At 44.3% G+C, this 21,331-nt stretch overlaps 1 protein-coding gene across 5 annotated transcripts in view; it reads right to left on the reverse strand.

Moving 5' to 3' along the window:
- Mtmr7 (myotubularin related protein 7) overlaps positions 1 to 21,331 on the reverse strand; it is an 86,737-nt gene that overhangs the window by 26,015 nt on the left and 39,391 nt on the right. For 3 of the 5 annotated variants that reach the window (NM_001040699.1, XM_017312902.2, XM_006509466.4), the window contains 3 exons: positions 16,197 to 16,325; positions 12,835 to 12,969; positions 7,201 to 7,333 (listed from right to left, as the gene is read on the reverse strand). In NM_001040699.1, the coding sequence (NP_001035789.1) occupies positions 7,201 to 7,333; positions 12,835 to 12,969; positions 16,197 to 16,325 (397 nt within the window). Of the gene's footprint in view, positions 1 to 7,200; positions 7,334 to 12,834; positions 12,970 to 16,196; positions 16,326 to 16,889; positions 17,011 to 21,331 lie in introns of those variants that run through there. The other 2 variants (XM_006509467.4, XM_030243678.1) reach the window with 2 other exon arrangements.

Raw genomic sequence — 21,331 nt, forward strand, 5'->3', positions numbered from 1 at the left:
CATCAGTTTTTGTCCCTAGAGTTCTTTAGACAAGAACAATTCTGGGTCAGATTTTTTGACTGTGGGATGGCAACCCCATCCCTCCACTTGATGCCATCTTTCTACTGGAGGTAGACCTACATGTTCTCTCTCCCCACTGCTGGGCATTTCATCTAAGGTCCCTCCCTTTGAGTCCTGAGCGAGTAGGGAGGCCTGGCAGGGGGGTGGGGGTGGGGGGAAATCCTGTTGGAGATAGTGGGGGAGGAGGAATGGGATGAGGAACTGTGGGAGGGGAAACTGGGAGGGGGCAACAGCTGGACTGTAAAAAACTAAAAGTAACTAAATAAAAACAAAAAGAACACATTAAAATTTTAAAAAGAAAAAAGAAAGGGGCTTGGGCTCAGTCTTCCCACGGCCTCTAGCACCTATCAGCCATCTTGAAGCACGCCCAAGGGCTACTGATGTTGGCACTTTTCTTTTTGCAGTAAGAATCCGAGGCCATTTAGCCAGCCCTCAACACTCTCCCTTCACTGGGCAGCATAGAAAGTAGCACCACTCAAAAAGGACATGAGTGGAGTCTGCATAAGGGAATGGTTAGATAAGTCAGCTTTGTTATCTCACTCTTTTTCTAAGACTCGGAATAAATTTCTGAATTGTATTTAACGTAATAATGTCAACAATACACGCCTCAGCCTCAGCAGCCACACAGACTAAAGAAAACTTTCTACCAGCTGGAGAGATTCTCCAAGGAACACCAACAAGACCAAAGATTATTCTTCAAAACATTTCTACTTTTATTGATGATATTTTCTGCAATCTCTAGATACTATTTTTTGAATAACCTGGTTTTCTTTATAATAATATAGCATTACATGATTACAGTGCGGTTAACCTTAAATTCTGTGCATCTGTGTTGGTACTGCTTGAGCTAGTAGCATAGGAAACAGTGCACATACATGTGTACATCCAGAGAACAACCGTACATGTGCACATGCAAATGCATATCCACACAAATGTGTGCCAGAACACTAACACTCACCTGAAGACAACCAGACGGCAGGTCCACACGAGGGATGCCTGGTAGATTTTGTTACCCTCACCCATGAATTCTGTTTACAGAGACATGTTCACAGATTTATAACATATAATGGCAGTCTCCGCTTAAACCTAACTGCCATGCACGCAGAGTCAGTGTGAACAGGAACTGATGGTGGGACTCTCAAGTGGAAACAGAGGAGCTGGGACTAGGGTAGGTTTTGGGATGGTGATGGAAGAAGGTATGCTGGTGGGGTAGAGGTCACAAGGTGAAGTAAGACGCACAGAATGCTGGGGATTCCACAGTCCCACCATAGTGCAAACACTCTGAGGAACCACACAGGCAGCAAATCTGAGATCACACTGTCACTAGCAACTGCCAAGCTCCACCAACAGGCTTATGGAAAACAGCCTATCTTGTCAGCCTTTAATCCCACATCAGATATGTACTTTTTTTTTGTTTATTCCCTTTTAAGAATGTTCTTACCCAAAATCTTGCTGTCACAACACAATATGGAACTATACGAAGTGAGAGGTACTCTGGGGATGGGGTTCTCTGCTGAAATCCTAAATCCTCACCCAGCAAACACCACAGAGAGAGAAAGCATGCGCTCTTGGTCCACTGTGCTCCCCTCCGAGTCAGGAAACAATAACTGGGAAAGCCTGCAGAACAGACCATGGCTCAGAAGAAAAATTTAAAATGTCTGAAACTGCTGTTTCTGAGTGAAGCCACTCATACTGTAAAGAGCGGCTTGAGAGGGTCACTGTGTCATCTACAGTAGCAAAGCCAGGCCTGCCATGTTTGCTAATTTTTTTTGGTTTTTCAAGACAGGGTTTCTCTGTGTAGCCCTGGCTGTCCTGAACTCACTCTGTAGACCAGGCTGACCTCGAACTCAGAAATCTGCCTGCCTCTTCCTCCCGGATGCTGGGATTAAAGGCGTGCGCCACCACGCCGCACTTATACCGAGAAGAAATAGACTGTATCACGAGACTGGCACATACATGCCTCTGCAAATTGTCTTCTGAATAAGGAAATTAAGAAAACTGACCTATAGGAAAGCATGGGACCTATCAAATACCTGGCTGGCTGGATTTACCATCTCAGTGTTCACTTTAAAATATATTATTGCTTACCAAGAGAAACCAGTATGGACTTTACACTGACAAACACTTGACAGTCTATAAGGCATCTTGTTTTCTTTTTCGTATATTAAACCATCCCTAAAACTAAAAGTTGTATTTTATTAAATGACAGTTAAGTACTCTTTTACTTTTGTTATTTGTGAACACACGCAGAATCACATGGACGGCATTACTTTATAATCTTATTTGGGGAGGAAGGGGTAAGACATTTACTTCATCTTACATGACAAGGGTAGAAAACCAAGCAGGGCAGGAATCTGGAAGCAGGAACACATGCAGAGGCCATGGAGGAACACTGCGTACTGGCTTGCTGCTGATGGGTTTCTCTTTCATTTTGTTCTTGTTTTAAATTAGATATTTTCTTTATTTACATTTCAAATGTCATCCCTTTCCTGGTTTCCCCTCTGAAAACCCCCTTCCCACATAAGGCATCTTTTAGTGTTATGAAATATATATAATTTACATTACTTACACACATAGAGATGGAGATCTGCTCAATTTTACAGCAACCCAATCAAGAACTCAGCCTTAGGACTTTCACCACCTTAGACCCAGGCACTTCCTAGATCAACCTCCCTTCCCTTCAAGCTAAGTGGCTAAGAGTTTGGCACTGGGTTTATGCAAATGAGGGAAAGCCATGTCTGACTTTACTATGGTGAGGCTGTGCGAGTCGCTTAGCCTCTGTGCATCTGTGTCCTCACCTGCCTACAAGGTCACCTGCCTCAAAGAGGTCACAATAATTCACTTGAGCACAAGTGTCAAGAATTTAGTCACCTCCCCAAAACACTATGTCAGTATTACCATGTAGAGGAGTTCTCTGTATTTCTGGCTTGAGAACTAGGAATTAACAAGGATCAAGGTAATTTAATAAGAAGTACTTTGTTCAAATCTTTCTCTATTACATGATCCTGACAGATACTGAATCCTGAACAGAGAATTTTGCACAATGAAAACTACAATAACCTCTTCTTAGGATGAATGGAAACTGCCCAACCAGATGTGATCTTGGTGGATGTGTGAATGAACACACACACACACACACACACACACACACACGTCCAGGATAGACATCAGGTGTCCTCCTTGATCACTCTCTACCTTACATATTGAGGAAGGTTTTCCTGGAACCTAAAACTCTCTAATCAAACTAGTCTAGCTACCCAGCCTTTAAAAAATAGTAAGCTTTTGACAAATGTCACTGGAAACTGTAGTATAGTAGATTCTTAAACTGGAGAGGAAACACTTGCACTGGTTTGAAGAAGCAAATTGCCACATGGCAATCGCTTATGCATAAGACCACACAGGAAACTGTGGCAGGCACGGAACTAGAAAGTGGCCTCTAGCTAACCAAATGTGGGACCCTGAACTGAATTCTGCCATTAGCCTGAGCCCAGGAGCAGACTTCCCCAGCCGGAGCCTCCTAATGAGAACACAGGCAGCTGACACTCAAAGCTCTCATAAGAACCTCAAGAAGATCTTCTAGGTCCCCAGCTACACAGAGAGCATCCTTAGAATCCTGAAACACAGAAACTCAGAGATGATGAGTATTGCTCAATGAGTATGTAAACCAACCGGGGCACATACTCCGTCACTAGGAGGGGAACGAGAAAAACACCCCGATCCCCATGCACTAATCTAGGGATCCTTCCTGACTTCTCCCTAGCCTTTCTTTATACACAGGACTCACATATCGTGCAACAGGCAGGCTGCTCTACACCCTGAATGATTTACTTACTTCGCCTACATTTCCTATCAAGAATGTAGAACAAACTGTTTGACTTAGCTTACTACTGTTCACCGTTTATCTTGTTTCCAAAGTTCTACTATCATAACCGAGTGTGGGCGTGTTTAAAGCCTTATTCTGGATTAGTTCCTAAGAGGAGAAAATCTGGTTAAGGAATTATATATCACTATACAAAGTGTACACACCCTAAGTCAATTCAATGCTACAGAAATACTCAATGCAATGATTTTACCACCTTCTTTATAGTGCTGGGTTTTTTTTTAATGAGAAATGATTCTTTGAAATTTATCAGAGCAAATTCAAATATTTTTATGACTTTTTCAATTCAGTTTTATCCTGTCTGTCTGACCTAAGACAACCACTCTTTATTTACATAGCACAGATGCCATGCATTATAGAACACTGCTGTGAAAATCAAATATAGTCACTTAAGTGAAAGCACTTGTGTGACTGTAATCCCAGCACTCAGGAGGCAGAAGTGTAAGGATATCTAGTTTAATTAAGCCCAACCTGGGCTACATAGCAGGACCCCATTTCCAGCAAAAAGAATGAAAGAAGGGAAGGAGGAAGGAATGAAGGAATGAAGGAAGGAAGGGAGGAAGGGAGGAAGGAAGACAGGATGGAGGGTGAGGAAGAGGAGGAGGAACAACACTACCCCCAGTACCCCCCAACATCTAATAGTTGCTCAGTATTTTACTTAAATGACTAAGTGGTATACTGCAAAGATACAGAATACCCACCAATACAAGATTCTTGTGGAATTCAAGCAATAGAACTGATGGGCGGGGAGGGGGTGAACCTAGGAAGAAGGGGAAGGAAGGAAGGAGATGGGAGAGAGGGAAGGAGAAAGCAATTGTCTCTGTGAGAGAAAGGGGAGCTACTATGAAAAGCAATTAAGTTACAAAAATTGCTCTGTGGACCAGAAACATACCTTTCTTCTTGGTGACTTACAACCTGTAAGTTAGAGTTTAAGTTGATGTATATTGACCTCAAGAAATGGATCTACAGAGGGTATGAGCTCACTCCTAAATTTCTGTTTTTAATGAAATATCCTGGGGGTACTCACAGACAGAACTTCCTACACACTGGTAGCAGAACACAAATAATTCTTCTTTCCATTCCATAATCTCCTCTGGTAATATCCCAAACAATGCTTTAGCAAGTTTGAAGAAAGTAAGAGTCATGGGGGCACGCCATTAGCCCCACCTCCCAGACTCTGATGCCAAGGACCCTCCCTGTTTTAAGTAGAAAGCCCTGGAAGGCGGGTCTTACTGCATGCATCACTTCATCAGCTGAGCCTCCACCAGTGGTTTACAATTTACTCAGACTGTTTACAGGTAACCAAACACTGGTCAGGACCCCTGAGAGGCATCCAGAAAGCTATCCCTGCTTACGACTACACATGACCAGAGGGTGATGCAGCTCCGCCATGATCCGAGTGAAACAAAGCTGCCCTCCTGACATCAGTCAGCTTGCTTGTCCAGAGGACAATGGTTGAAACACCAAACACAGGGTAATTTAGACACCAAAGGCAGAGGCCTGTGTTATAAATATTCCTAGGAACAACTTTCTGTACAGAAGAAAAGTAATGATCTGGAAAACTGTCTTATGAAACTGCTGAATACAAATTGCAAAGTGTGCCAATGTGAAGTTTCCCCAGTGACTAACAACGGTGCACTCTTCTTACGATAAAGAGTCTTCTCAATGACAGAGCTGGGCTAGCCTACTTTTCTCCTACCGGCAATGCACTATTTATAACAAGGACAAAATGAAAGGCTCTAGATGCTTAAGAAACTAGGATGAATGCACCTAGATTGTTAGAACTTTGACCTAAGAGACAAGAAAACTGTTTCAAAGGAGGATGAACATAGAGCTGGGACTACTTTTTTGTTGTTGGTGTTGTCTTAGATACAGGAATTGGCTTCTTCTAATAATTTAAATGCATATTTATCTACCCCAGGGCTGAGAAGTTACCCCAACGCCTTATAGTACTAAGCTAGACCCACAGCCATTAATCAAATTTTAGTGTTGCAGCCAGTGGCACCAACTGTCATGTAGAAAACAAACAATCAAACTGGGTAAGTTATAATTGAATCCACTCACTTCCCTGCGGGCACAGGAAACAACGGATGTGTTCCCAGTCCCACAGTGACTAAGGTCAACCAGGGGATGCAGGAGGAAGATGCTGGGTCTCTCTGTGACACTTCCCAGGCACATTTAGGTTCTTGCCACACTGCTGCCCTGATAGAACAGAGAACTGTGAAGTCACCGAGGTCAGAGGCACATCCCCCAACGCAGTCCAGCTCCGTCCTTGTCCAGCTCCATCCCAAACTCCACAGAGCCTACTGAGACAACCAACTTCCCTAGATTCCACCCCATCCCTGCCGTTCTCACAGGCAAGGGGAAGCTCTGTGGCTTCGGCATCTTCCTCTTTCGTGGTTGCCCTTGGAGGCAGCAGGATCTGATCCCTCACGGGACTTCAGGATCAGGTAGACCGTAGGCAGTAAGGCAGCAAGTTTTGCATGCAAAGCATACTGTCTGCTAATGAATACACAGACACAGGCGTCATTCTTCCATATCATATGAGCCAACCTTCCCTTTCCTCTCCACATGAATACGTAGGTCCTTATGTGTCCTCGCAGTGCTTGCTCAGGATGGGGGTTGCAAGTGCATGTGTGCTCCGGTGGTTCCTGGTATTTAAACTCTATCTATCTATCTATCCATCTATCCATCATCCATCTATCATCTATCTATCTATCTATCTATCTATCTATCTATCTATCTATCTATCTATCATCTATCTATGTATCTATCATCTTTGAATCTATCAGTCACTCAGCAGTGTGGGGACAGTTTGTGAACCTGATTTCCAGATAGGAACACTGAGTTACTGCTTCAAAGGTAAAACTGCTTTCTTTCCAGATGTCTTTGAATGAAAGAAAGTAAAGGAGGGGAAAGAGGGAGGGAGGGAGGGAGGGAGGGAGGGAAGGAGGGAGGGAGGCTCCTTCTGTCCATGTTTTTATCTAGGATATTAAAGTGCCAGTGTAGTCCTGGCTGCTAACTGCCAAATATTAAACCACTCAATTACACTACTGGAATGACACCAGGAGGCTGCTGATGGCTTAAAGAGTCACTGCAACACAATTATCTTCCCAACTGCAATGTATTTCCCAGTCACCACACTTGTTTAACAGTATCACTGGGAAAAAAAAAAATTACATCAAAAGACTATCTTATTCCATTTCGGCATCAAAATACTTAAGTATTCTTTTAAAGCTGTGCATAACAAAATGGTTTACCTTCCAGCATTTTCTGAAGACTGTTCCTCATGACGTGGATGTTCTCTATGCCGATAAACTGAAACTTGATATTGGAATAATTGTCTTCATTCTCATAGCCTTTCCCTGCAGCACGATTTGCCATCGCATTAAGCTGCAGTTGTCAGCAAAACAAAAGTCATCAATTACATTCAGGACATGCAACAACCACTTAGGAAAACATTGCAAAGACTCGCAGATGCATACATACTACAGTTTGAGCCCCTGAAACACTGTACAGAGCTCTCAGTGCAAGCATAAAGGTCAAGCCTGTGGTCACGAGCCCTCATGTGCTAGCCTGGGCTAACAGTTCCTTAGTGGAAAGTGCTCCCTAAGGTCTGGAGATGACGCTGCCAGTTTGATGGTGATGCTGACTTGATGTCGAAGTCTGGCAGAGCCAGTTTAACACTATACGTGAAAATCTCCTAAGTGGCAGAAGTATCCACAGAGACAGCAATCAGCATAAGTCCCTGTGCGCTAGATTATCTGCCAGAACTGTAACGCAGAGAAACAAGTAGGAGTCATAACGTGAGAACTGTCAGGCAGGAATGGTTCTTCTCATCTGCCCAACTGAGCCTTCAGCAGGATTACCGAAGAGAGAGTGCTGACCGTCAGGCTGCAGGGTGCCCCTCCCCATCCAGACATGACCCAGAGGTCTGATGTGGGAGCTTTTGTCACTTTCAGAACCATAGATAAGATACTTGATATGTCAGTGTAAACTGGTTTCAATGCTAATGGATGCTGAAGAAACGGAGTAAGCCCAGATTGCTTTAACCCTGCACAGTACAGGCAAACAGACAAGTCCTGCCCAAGCTGGGAAAGATTTCACAGGGATACATGGCTGGGAATGCTCCTCTCTTGCAATGTGACTAAGCAGGCCACCATTTATGGAGAACAGTGTTCAGTTACCACTATCTTCCTAGGGCCACAAAGGCTAGGGGACTAGCCAAATGGGGGTTAGTGAAGGGGTCTGCTTTTAAGTGTATAGTATTAAGTAGTCCTTCAAATAGTTAAGTTTAAAAAAACTAAGCTAAATTAAAATGCTTTGGTCCACATCCTCTAGTTCTGAAAACCTCCTAAAAACAAAGGTCTTAACATATATAGATCAAGACTGTCTGTGACAAATGGTTTTGTAAACATGAAAGCCGAAAACCTATGACTGTCTCCTCCAAGTGGTAACTGCGTAAACAAGGGCATATCCATGCTGTGGAATACAACCAGGGACCAAAGACACAGACCCTGCCTGACCTATCTCTCCCCCGTTCTCTCTCACATACACCACACAGCTACATGTACATATGTGTAAGCTAAGAAAATGTTCATTCAACCACCCACCGTTAATACTTACTGATTCATTTATTTACATTCACTAAGAAGAATTAAAGTTACCATAGACTATGCCAATTGGGTAGCAATTTCATAAGGAAAAAGGGAGTGGCAAGCTGCAGGGGGATACTATCAACACGACCTCAGCTACTCACGCAGCCTTTCACAGTTACAAGAAGCACACGTTAAGTCAGGACCATAGAGAAGAATGAGACAACCAGGGAGAAAACACAATACAGCCAGAGCTGAGAGCAAGCCACTGCCACAGGAGTCCCTGCTTCGTCAGCAAGCGGGCTCCTGCTCCCCTCCTCTGCTCCTCTGGCATCTATGGGGCTGTGGGCTCTTCGGGAGACTGACCCCGGTCTACAAAAGCAAGGCACATCCCTAAGGCTTTAGCCATAACCAATAAACACTTTCATGATATATCTTAAGGGATATATATGTTCTAATATTTTAAGGGGATTTTTTTTTTCTTCCAGAAATTACATATGCATGTTGCTCTCATGGAACTGTGTACTTTTAAAACGTTATGGCCTTACATAATTATTTTCAGGGCAGTTTCAGCTAAACCTCTGTAATGAACTTCATTAAATGCAACAAATCAACAGATCCAACGAGCCTGATGTTATATGAACTACACACTTATTCTGCATCTAAATTCAAGGTCCAGCCTTCTCATCAGCCCCGCCCCATCTCTTCTGAACATGTATAATACGTGATAAGCAAAGCACTCTTACTACTACAGTTCCTGCATATATAACATATGCTCACACTTTAAATCACTTAGGAGTTACAATGGGAGAAACGGCAGGCAGTTTTCCTTAAAAGCAAGTAGGAGAAAACCTCTTCAAAGTCAGTCTGTAATTCACATAACAAACACAAGGTGGCGATATTTAATCTATCATACAAACTATTTTTTAGGAGCTCTACTTATTTAATGTGGCAAAAGCTGAACTTTCAAAGCAGAAACACAGGTTTAGAAATAATAAACACCCAAAAAAGATATTCCAGACTGAGACAGACAGACAGACAGACAGACAGACAGCTACCTTTAGGAGAACTGGGCCAAAGCCTAGCACAGGTGTCAAAGAGTGCTCTTTCTTCTCCTCACTAACTTAACTGTGGCACACTCTTGGAAATACTAGATGATTTTATTGCCTACAGGTATGACCTACAAATAAGCTTCTCAAAATGTCCCCTTCGCCATCCAGGGACATCTTTCACGTATTTAAGAGTACAGGATGAAATCTTGATCCAGGCTAATTTAAATTTTCAACCCATATATGATGCAAAACGGTCTCTTTCCCTGGGTACAGGCTCCGTGAGGTGATGAGGGCTCTCCCTTCCCGTGGCTTCTAACAGGCTCGCCTGCTCTGTGTAGTTGGTAGAAGGGACCATGTGGAAGAGATGCAGTTAGATAAACAGCTCTTTGCAAAGCTAGGCAATGTCAGTTGTCTTACTGGTTGACAGTGCTTCTGATTGCTAATAACTGGCTGTCTCTGCCTTCTCCGCATAGGCATCCAAAGGGTGACTTTCCTAAGGCACACAGTATAGGCTCCTAGAAGTACTGTGCCACCTTTCACTCGCATACGAGATCCACTGTGGCCTGAGCCTAGACCAGCAGCCATTGCCAGCTACATTAGCCCCAGGTCCCTCTCCGGGGGCCTCCATGATAGGTAAGCTGTGTTAGCAAGGTTTTATCAAGTTTGTTAAGGTCCAAATTAAGCCAAAGGATATTTGTCCATCCTTGCACTTACAAAGAACAGGACTGAAGACTCTCCCCTCACCTGCTACAAAACACAAATGTCTCTCTCCCACTCTCTTTCCTCTGTCAATGGCCACCTTCAAACTTTATGCATATAACCAGGAAATAAGATCCCAGGTTCCCACTTTTCAGGTACCCTGAACTTCATAGCTGTATCTTGAAGATGTCTCCTGCATGGGACCCAGTGAATAGACATTACCTCATTACCAAGAAAGAGAGAAATACCCTATGACTTCCTGTTAGACAATGAAACAACCCCTGGCGCCGTGACACTAAGGCCACAACCACAAAGCAGTCCATGGAGCTGAGGCATGTCACAGGGCCGGTCACCACAGAAGCAGGTGACTGACTCAACCTTGCCCCTGCCTTTAGGACTCACACTTCCTCCATAGCTTAGACAGATGACAGCCTTAACTTCAGGACTCATACTTCCTCCATAGCTGGTAGGCAGGCACACAGCTTAGAGCCCTCCTGCTCCACTGGCTTGAGGTGACTTTGGCTCAGCCTGGAGCTGGGTGTGTGATCAACTTAGGTGTCAACCCTCTAGAGTCTGGAAGCGGGGACAAGGGTCCCCTAGAGATGTTCTGGGAAACAGAAACAAAAAAGCCACTGGCTTTGATGTCAAATAAGCTTGTATTTAACTGAATGTGGCCTTGGGTCTAAACCGTGTGGTCTCAGTGAATTACCTAACCTCTTTAAAGCTAAGTCCAGGAAAAGACAAGAAGCCTCCCAATCTGCAGAATTCTTCCAAGAGTGAAATGAGAACGTGCTGAACATTTTTGCAAGCTCAACAGAATGCCAGCATATCTGACAGAAGAGGCTGAAGTACAGAGACACGGTCCTTGTCTTAGACCTCCACAAATACCGTTCTGACTCAATTCCATGTGTTAATGTACCAATCTCTAGCAACAGCTGAGACCAAGGAGACTTTTCTCAGTACATACTTAAGGCTTTCACTGCCTCTGCGGCCCATCACTGTCCCATCAGTGAACAAACAATTCAAAAGGCTTTCATCTGGGTGGGTGGCTTGGGAAGCCCTTGTGTGGACTTAACCCCGCTCAGAGACCAAGGATCAGGACCCTGGGAGCTGCCTCCCAAGCCTTTGTCTTTATTATTATTATTATTATTATTAATTATTATTATTATTATTATTATTATTATTATTATTATTATACTAGGAAATAAAGCTGGATGCAGAAGGCAAGGACTGAGGACAACCTGCATGCCGCCATGCAACCCTTCTGTGGCAAACATCTGCATACTTTCCTGGTGGCCTAGGAAAACTACCGCACCTGAGGGGTGGGAATCAACCAACGTGGTCATGAAAAAAAAGAAGAAAGGAAGGAGGGGAAGACAGGGAGAGAGGAAAAGAGAGAGGGAGGGAGAAAGAGAGGGATAGAAGAAAAGAGAGAGGGAGAAAGAGAAAAGAGGGAGAGAAAAGAGGGGGAGAGAGGAGGGGAACACAAAGCTTGAAGCAGTTTTTACAAGCCACATCTTTGCACCTGAGAAGAGAGCACCCAACTTTCTTTATCTACTGGATCAGAGTCAACTTCTTACCACTTAACAATAAACAAAGTGAGTACTAAATATACCCTTCAAACTGAATCCTTAGGACTAAGAAGGTGGCTTTAAATACAGACAAGGCCTGGTCCTGTGGCTGCCACGTTCTAATAAGGACTTACACTACAGGGACCTAACTTGGATCACTGGCTCTTAGGAGGTCAATCTGTTTATCCCTGTTTAAAGCTGGAAAAGTAGGGTAGGAAAAGGATTTCCAGTCTCCACTCAGTAAAGCCCTGAAGCCTGAGTTTGTCTGCAAAATGTCCTCTGAGAAGCACATAACTTATCAGAAAATACAGAACAGCTCTACCGTACACAAAAGATACAGGGCGCGGGGAGGAGGGCAGTCAGGGTTGGAGAAAGGGGTTTGCACCTGATTCAGACAGAGGCAGAAACTGACAGGCAACAGAAGTTAATCTGTCACATCTTTCAAGGGCAGACCTTCTTCCAGTCCTTCACCCCTGGATCAGAGATTTGATCTATGTTGTGCAATGAAAGCTTACTAGAAAGTCAGGGCCCATTATGTATGATGTGAAGACTATGTCTATAAACATCTACAACTGACTATGCCACGAAGCTCTTACTCTTAATGGCTTTCATTTTAAACTGACTTGACCAACTAAGCTATTTTTCCTCTGTCATATTTTTATTCCCTTGTAACCTGTTTTGAATAGCACCGCTGACATTTAATCCACAGCCAAACTACTTGCAAACCTAAACAGTAAGCCATTTACTGTGTGACCGGCACAATGGTAAAAACCGGAAACAGAAATGTACTCAGCACACTCAGCCCCTTCAGGAGCTGAGATGCAGCAGAGAGCAGCCCTTTGGTGGCCCCATGGTCTGATCAGACCAGGAACAACCCTCTACAGATAAGGCAAAGGGTTGCTACCAGTCAAGCTTTGGTTCCTTCCGGCCTCAGGACTCAGGGCTGCAGAGACACGTATGAAAATGGTGACACTTACTTTAGGCCTTGTGTCCACGACATAAATGAAGTCACTTCCAGGATTGGCTTTCCTGATGGCTTGGAGCATCTGCTCATCCTCCAGGCACCGAGCGCTGAAGCCGGAAAGGGGCTGGCTGCTCCTGCAGATGGAGGCCTGCGGGGAGAGGCCACAGCAACACAGAACTGTCAGAGACACTGTGGGAGCATCCCCAGGAAGAGGCGCCTGTGGTTAGCCTGCACTCCACACCAACATGGGAAAATGGTATTGGATTTTATGGAAATCAAGATAGGTTTACTTTTAACCCAAGCTGAAGAGCTTGCTACCTGGGTAAGCTTTCTGTGTAAGGTATTAGGAATGTGTGGAAATGTTTAAGTAGGATCCATACCATGAATTTAAAACTTTTTAAGCAACCTACTTTCCTTTTTAGTAATAATGTTTTTCACTGCTGAAAGCAGAATAATCACTTTCCTGAAACTTACAAGGCACTATTAGTGGAAAGACTAGGGAAACAATTTTAGTGCTTATTTGGTGCTTATTGTCTTTTTTTTTTTTAATATACTAGTCTATTTAAAAGAATCATGAGTACCCAAATCAAATCTAAAGGTCACATTTTCACAGTAATAAAAGCCCAGGCTACTGCTAGGTTTGCCCAGTAGGGATGTTTAGGGGTCTCTTCAGACCCCATCTCAGCACACCCCACCATTTCCCTGACCCTCGTTTCCAACACCATACAAACATCTTTCCGTCTGTCTTTCCAGTCACCAGGTCCTAGGCCGGTGGGTTTAGTCAGCTATAGCTTTCCACAACCACGGATCAAAAGTATTCAACTAAAAGGACTGACTCTGAATCGACTTTCTGTCGCCTTTCCCTAAATATCCCACCATAGCAAGTATTTACCTTGGTTGGGCATCTGAAACAATCAGGAGCTGATGTACAGTATGCAGGAGGGTGTGAGCAGAGTGCATGCAAACATTACCACTTTAGGTGAGGGACGAGCCCATGCAGGGACACTGGTGAGCTCTAGAACCCATCCCCACAGACAGCATGGACAGCTTGATGCTTCGGAAAATGTGTCTTAACAGACTAGAAATCATCTATGAGTCCAAGCCCCCTGCCCCCGCCCCACTGGGAATTCATGATGTGAAGCTAGGAGACCATGTTGGACACAATTTAAAGTAAAGTGACTTTTAAAACTGCTAGCATGGTAACAGAGAGCAAAGGATTAAGTGACTCTCAGTAAAAACCATACCCAGAATGCTATTCATAAGTGAAAGTCTCTAAGCATGACCTATAAAGTGGTTTGACATCAGAGGGAGTTAAGGGAGGGGGCGGAACAAGGCCCACATACAACAACTGGCTTAAAATTAATATTATAGGGTACCCTGACACCTGGTAAAACCAAGAAGCCCCTGGTTTTTGTGTAAGCTTGATGCAAGCATCTACGTCACATAAGTGTTCTGCTCGCTTAAGTATGGGGCCTCAGTTCCCCACCAGTCTACAGTTACAACACATCAGCAAACGTCCTGCAGGGACAGGATGACCTCCCTGTCATGACACTGCAAGGCCTGACTCCCAGAGCCTCCTCTTCCACTGTTCCCAGGTCAACCTCATGGTCCGTTATCCAGCAGATGGGGTGTATGAGCGATGAGAGCGTGGGAAGCCAACAAGCCACCTCACCCAACTTTCCCTCAGCCACAGAAGTCCACACTCAGCCGTGGTACTTCCTTAAGGACAAGCTTGCCCAGAAGCACTCAGACATTTGGACATGATGCTGCATTCCAAATATCGTTATAAAACACAAAAATGACTACTATTCCACCCTGAAACCAGACTGTACAGAGATGTGAAAATGGGAGCCCAAGTGTCACACAGCCGCTGTCTCCAGAGTGACAACATGACAAAGAGATGCTTGGAAACATGTCTATGTGATACCACGCAAGAACAGCTAAAGCTCGGTGCAGAGGACCACTAACGCTGCAATATATCCAGTTGCGGGACAAGTTCACCCTCAGATCTGAAACTCATCATGAAGAACGTTAGAGCAAGGCCCACCTCTGAGGCCTACCTCCTGAAGATCCGATCCAGTCTGATGTACTACACCTCTGCCCTTAACAATATTCATACCAACAAAGAACGGTTCACTTTTCTCTGAAAAGGAAGTAGCATAACACCTGGGCTCACTGTTTAAATACACCCCTCCATCCTACTGCTGAAAGGAGAAGTGATCCTCTCCCCTCATCTAAATCCCACCCCTATCTCACCTCATCAATGAACCACAAAGTCTGAATGTTACTGGCATCCCAGCTTAAAGTATAACAACACAGAATCTCATAACCTTACTAATTCTATTTTTAAAAAGGGGGAGTCACCCTTTGCTCAAAACACTGTTCCATTCCTGTGTGGCCTCAAACATACTTGGAGTTGAATAACACAGATAAAAGTGGACGTTCTCCAGACCCCATCAAGTGGAGAAGAATAGAGCAAGAACAGTGGATGAAAATGCATCCTTTCAAAGGACAGAACTCACCACCAAGTGAGTATTTTCTATTGAAGAAGGCAACACAGAAGGCTGTGTGCTGCCTGGTGGTGAAGCTGCCTTGCTCAAAATATTTTTAGAAAATTCCTGTCTGGTCTGACAGCTGCTGCTCCACCTTGACTGTAGGTCGATTACATTCACTCACACACAATCATACACATGTACACACAATGATACACACATAGCATCACTTGGTTTTGAATATAAAACTATATTAACCATGAAAAATCAAACATTTTTTTGCCTGGCTTGAGTCAAATAATTTTTATAGCAGATGGCAAAGGCCACTGTTTTTCCTCCAAATTTGTTTTTCTCTCTTCCTTGGAAATAAAGCTTTAAATTTTGGTTTCTTGCATGGCTACCCACAAGACTGCATGTTCATGCCTGCTGCACATAGTTCTGGTAACTAGGATGTGAGCAGAAATGTTGCCCTTGCTTCTCGGAATTTTCCTTTAAATTGTGGGAGCACGCCATCCCTCCTCATCCGCTGCCAGGAGAGGGGAAGTGATGGCTGGTACTACAGCCTCCTTTAGGATCCCAGGATCAAAGCCAGGCCCCTCCACAGGGGATGGTTTCATTCATGTGGCTGATCACACTTGGGTACTGTCTGAGTCTACCATCAGTTTATTGCCAAATACATATAGAAGGCAAAGTTTCTACATGGAACTAGATTGTCTCACACCATTCACAGGGTACTCATGTGCCACTAAGAATTTAAATAAATAAACAAAGAAAAAAATGAAAGAGACAAAGACAGACGGACACAAGGGGACACTAGAAAAATCCCCATTTAGGCTAAGACGTAAACGCGAAGTGTGAAACCAGGGCCCGCTTTGAGACATACATGGCTGTCTTTACAGTAGTAGGAAAGGGCAGGAAATCGCCGTCTGCTCCGGAACTTGGAGCTGCCCACGATGATGTGTGCCGTGGCCGATCTGGGGACGTACAGTTCCGTGGGGTAAGAGTCACAAACCTGTCGCCAGAAAATAACAGAGAGATGTTGAGGCATCACATTACAATCTGTGCAGTTTCCCACCAGAAATCCCATGTCAACACACTTAAAGGTTGCAGATCCTGGCCTTCCTCATCAAGTTACAAGGGAGGCTGTTCCGAGGGAACCTGAGGCCACCCAGAGGGATGAAGCACTGCTGGTTCTGTGACGTCACTCCAAAGGAAAGACCAACCGACCACCAATGTCCTGTGACCGTGCGACGTCCCTTTTCTTTATGTGGGAAGGACATTAACAACTGAGTCTTCCTTTTACCAAAAAGGGACAAACTCATCTGCATCCTAACGGCCAGAGACACGTTAGAAGCCTGTAGCTGACCGGCAGCCCGTGTGGGGACAATCTCCAGCTCTCCTGAGAAGTGTCCTCCCGGGTCCTCTCCCAGGAAGCCTTCTAGGTAGGATTTCATGGTATGCCTCCCATCACCAAATGATGTGCCAGCCTTAACGGTGACGCGAGTGCATTGATTTTGTAAGTGGTAAGGAAAGATTTGCCCCTTCTGGCAGGAACTGCTGCGGCAGGTCCCGGTACCTTGAGAGGAACTTAAGAAGTCAGCCATTCAGCACACGGTGTGGAGTTTGCGGCTCCCCAACCTTGAGGAAGCCGGACTACACGGGATGCTTTGCTTCTCTCATCTCCAAAACTGACAGTTTAGAAATGGTATTTTACAAAGTGGATAAGAAGAGGAGGGAAAAAAAAAAATCAGACAACATCCATGGCGGAGCACTTTAGAAACTACCAGAGCCAAAATAAATGCCAGCACTTGGCATTGGTGACAGTGGCTGGCTGATGGGTGTCTGGCATTCCCATCAGTCAATCTATCAGATAGCAAACAGTTCCCTGGGCTTCGTTAAACAACTGCTTATTTCCTGGAAGTCAAGCATCTTTGGAGTCATAGCAACAAAATCCACATGGGTGTGGCAACAGGGGTGATATTTTATCTTTGGCCATCTCGACCCACCCTTACCACACTGAGAGAGTAAAAACCCACAAGCCTCCGAGCTGCAAACAGCTCCGTCATGATGCCGCCCTCCCTGCCAGCTTCCAAACTTCCTTAACCAGACTGCTAAAAATCATGGAGGAAGCCATTAAAAGGCCATAAAAGGAATGGCCACGGGTCCAGAGCATAACCTCAGTCTCCTGTGGACTGGGTACCCTGAGAGAATCCGGCTCACCAAGAGCACAAAGCCCAACTCACTTGGACCCAGACAGCTAGGATGAGGCCCTGGAATACTGCACTTCCCCATGATTGCAACCTGGTGTCTGAGTCTGTCTCAATTAAGCAAGCAAGTTACTAGAACATTAACACCCACACCCGCACCACGCCTGCTGCTGGCCCAAGGACCAAAGGCACGTAGTCACTGCACCAGACTGCCATGTCCTGAGCATAACCAGTTTTAAAAGGAAGTAAGGAGGATTTCAGTAAACTGAGAATCACATATACTCTTCCTAATAACAGCAACACAAAGCAACTGAAAAAGTTTTATTGCTAAGTAAAATAATCTGAACAACAGAAGACTACCCAAAATACTGCACTTAAGCTTCTGAAAATCGGGAGGAAAGTAAAGGATTCTGCAGCCCCCGACAGGCCCTCTGCGGGTCTCCCAAAGCCAGAAAATGTCCAGCGAGGCTCAGGCCACACCATTATGTATACTGTGGCTGAAATATGACTAGGAAAAGGAAAGTTATCTATTGCATACGCACTTTCACACTGACAGCACCACTCAGAGGCTGTCCTGATGTCTGCACACAGCCCTCTTCACTTAATACTGTGAAGGACAGTCGCTACCATCTACAACACCAGAGTTACCACTCTCCAGAGGAGACTGTGACCTTCATGGCTCAGCCACTGTACAGGCCAAAGCTGCTCTACCTGTGCCCAGTCAACCACATCGAAGGTGTGTCCAAGCTGACTGGCACACCCTCCTGTCTTGAATACAATTCTCTTAAAGGAATTCTGCTTCTTCAGCGCATTGCCCATCAGTCAAAGCTAAAGTATATGGCACCCTGAACATCTTCCACTAGAATTTCTAAGAAGCTGGAGCACCTGTAAAAATCCATTAACGCTGTTGATAATATGATGACGACAATGATGATCATACCCCCAGGCCTACAATGTCATTTAACTTGACTTCTGATAAACAGCCTTATACAGACAGAACTAAAGAATGAAATTTATCCTCCTTTTGAAGTAGGCAATGCTCCTGAGTGAAAACTAAGTCCTACCCTGCACACTACAAACATCTCTCCAGAAGATACAAATGGAATGATGCTTGAATTCCTAGAGTAGAAGACCCAATAGTAGTAAGTACCCTGCCCAAAGCAACCTACAGACCCTAGGCAAAGCCTATCACAAGCCTCAATGGCCCCTTATTCAGGAATACAAAACTTTATCTGAAAACTAATATGAATTCTCAAGAGATTCCATTTTTTCTAACGAACAGTTGGGGATTCATGATACGTGATTTCAAGGAAGGTGACAGAGCCACATGTAACCAAAGAGTGTGACCCTGGCATTAAGACAGATCAATGTCGGAGGGACCACAGATAAGCGTCATATGGGCAGCTGAGCAATCCCAACGAAGGGACCAAAACTATTCCTGGAAAAGTACGGCTTCTTATCTAGTTACTGGGAAAACAGAAGATTCACACGGAGAGGGAAAATGTGGGCTCTTAGACCTTATACAAAAATTAACTCAGTATAGACTAAAGGTGTGAACAAAGGATGCAAAACTTCCACAGAAGTACAAGAGGAAAGAAAAGCTTCCTATTAAATCTGGTTTTGGTGTCTTATGTACAATGTCAAAAGAATAAGCATGGGGGGGGGGGGAAGAGACTACAATGAACAATAACTTTTATGCACCCAAGGAGCAACCAAAAGAATATAAAGGTAACTAAAAAAAAAAAGGAAGAATATATTCCCAAATCATTCGTTTACTACCCAAAATACATAAGGAAATTCATGTCAAAAAAAGCAAATGACGTAACTGAAAACAGGGACACTCAGAGTAAGTCAGCACACATGAAAAGGACCTCGGCACCGCTAACCTGCCAATGAAATGAAATCAACTACACTGAGAGATCGCCTCCCAACAGTTGGGCTGGGCACCGTTAGGGCAAAGCCGAAAACAAGTGATGGCAAAGACTCAGAGAAACCAGGACCCTGTCCTGTGTGTGCTGGCGAGACTCTGAAGCAACACAAGCACAGTGAGAGACAGTACAGACGCCCGTCACAACTTTTACAGTACAATTTACTACATGCTCCAGAGACCTCACTCTGGGGAAATCAGCAGGAGGCGAAGCAGACTTGCAAAGAGGTATTCACACATCCTCACCAGAGGAGGCACTGTTCCTGCTAGCTGAGAAAGTACCAGGCCCCCAAATCCATCAGCCTACCATGGAGCGGAATGTTTTCTATTTACATAGGGACGTTAGCCACCCTGAAAAATCCAACTAAACTCTGCAGTAAAAGCCACATAAAGGGATAACATTGCATGGTTCCATTACTATGCAGTATCTAAAAATCTAATCCATAGATACCAGAAGTTGAATGCTAACCACTGAGGAGAGAGAATTACTGTTTGATGGGCACAAAGTGTCAGCTTTGTAAGGTGAGTTCTGGAGTTAAATGGCACAGCAATGTGACATACTGAATTCTACTGATCTGCACACTGAAAAACGAGGAAGATGCCAAACCTCACAGCTGTCCCTTTATAACTGGCTCAAACTCTGGTAATGAAGAATACGCTACACAACAGAACTTACGCTACCAGGTTTTGCAATTCCTCAGGAATGGCCTGAGATTTCTATCTCAGTCCTTACTTTCTTACTGTTAGACCTGGGGCAGAAATGAGTAGCAGAGATGGCCACATTCTCAGAACTGCTCTCTGCTGACCTGGGTATATAACCTTCCAGTAAATGTATTTACCTACACAGTTGGTAGCCATCCAAGATGCTATCCAAAGGGTCTGAGTCAGACCTGGGGTAACTTATTGGGAACTGAGAAACATCAACACAGACACACCTTTTAAATATTTGGATCCTAGAACTTGCTTCAAGAAATGTATGACAAATGAAGTTATGAGCAAAGTAATTAATAAAATATCATAGAACATGTTAAGATTTAGCTGTAGGGAACTGAAGTTCTAATTTAGTTAAATTTAAAAATATGATTAAATTTAAAACAAGTCTAATTAAATATGAGGCTTAGATCATATTTTAACTTACATTACAAGGAAGATTGAGCAACTTTCCCCCCAATGTCCAGGGACTGAACCTGGGCCTCTGCATGCTGGCAGGTCTCTACCACAGAGGTACATCCCTAGCCTGACTAAAGTTTACCCTGTAACAGACACCAATCACTTGATCTAAAGAGAGGTAACTTCAGGGTTGTATATAAAATGAAGTCTGGGCTTACAGACTTAGGCAGCCATCAAGTGAGTGTCAAAGGTGCTTCATGGACAACAGAGATGACCACGGCAAACCGGCTGCAGGCCGCTCACACTCAGCTGACATCTTCTGTGTTGACTCGCAAGTTCTTCCCACTCCACCCACTTGAAAGGACTTGTGCAAAGTGTAAAATAACTCATAAAGCAAGAGAAGAAAATACCTATTTGTCTCAGTCTTAAACTCAAGGTTCACAGGAAGCGGGCTGAGATGAAATGTCCTCAGTGGGTGATGAGTCAGAACTTACTATGTAAGATAAGGGTTGTCCTATTTCTAAGCTGGCAGTAAATTAAAGATATTCCTCTGACATTTCTCAAGTCAGAAAATCCCCGAGGTTTTCACCTCTTCTGTCACAGCAGTCTGGAAAGGGCCAGGCTTACTGGGCTGGGAGTTTCTCTGGAAAAGAAATGGCAAGTGACACACAGCTTTCAGTCTGGGTGATGCAGGGCTCCGGTTACTATGCGCAAATGAGTCACATTGGTGGTTAATTCTAAGGGGAAAGTCATCAAAGCAGCAGCATGGAGAAA

Source organism: Mus musculus, chromosome 8 (genome assembly GCF_000001635.26).
Source record: "Mus musculus strain C57BL/6J chromosome 8, GRCm38.p6 C57BL/6J".
NCBI lineage: Eukaryota > Metazoa > Chordata > Mammalia > Rodentia > Muridae > Mus > Mus musculus.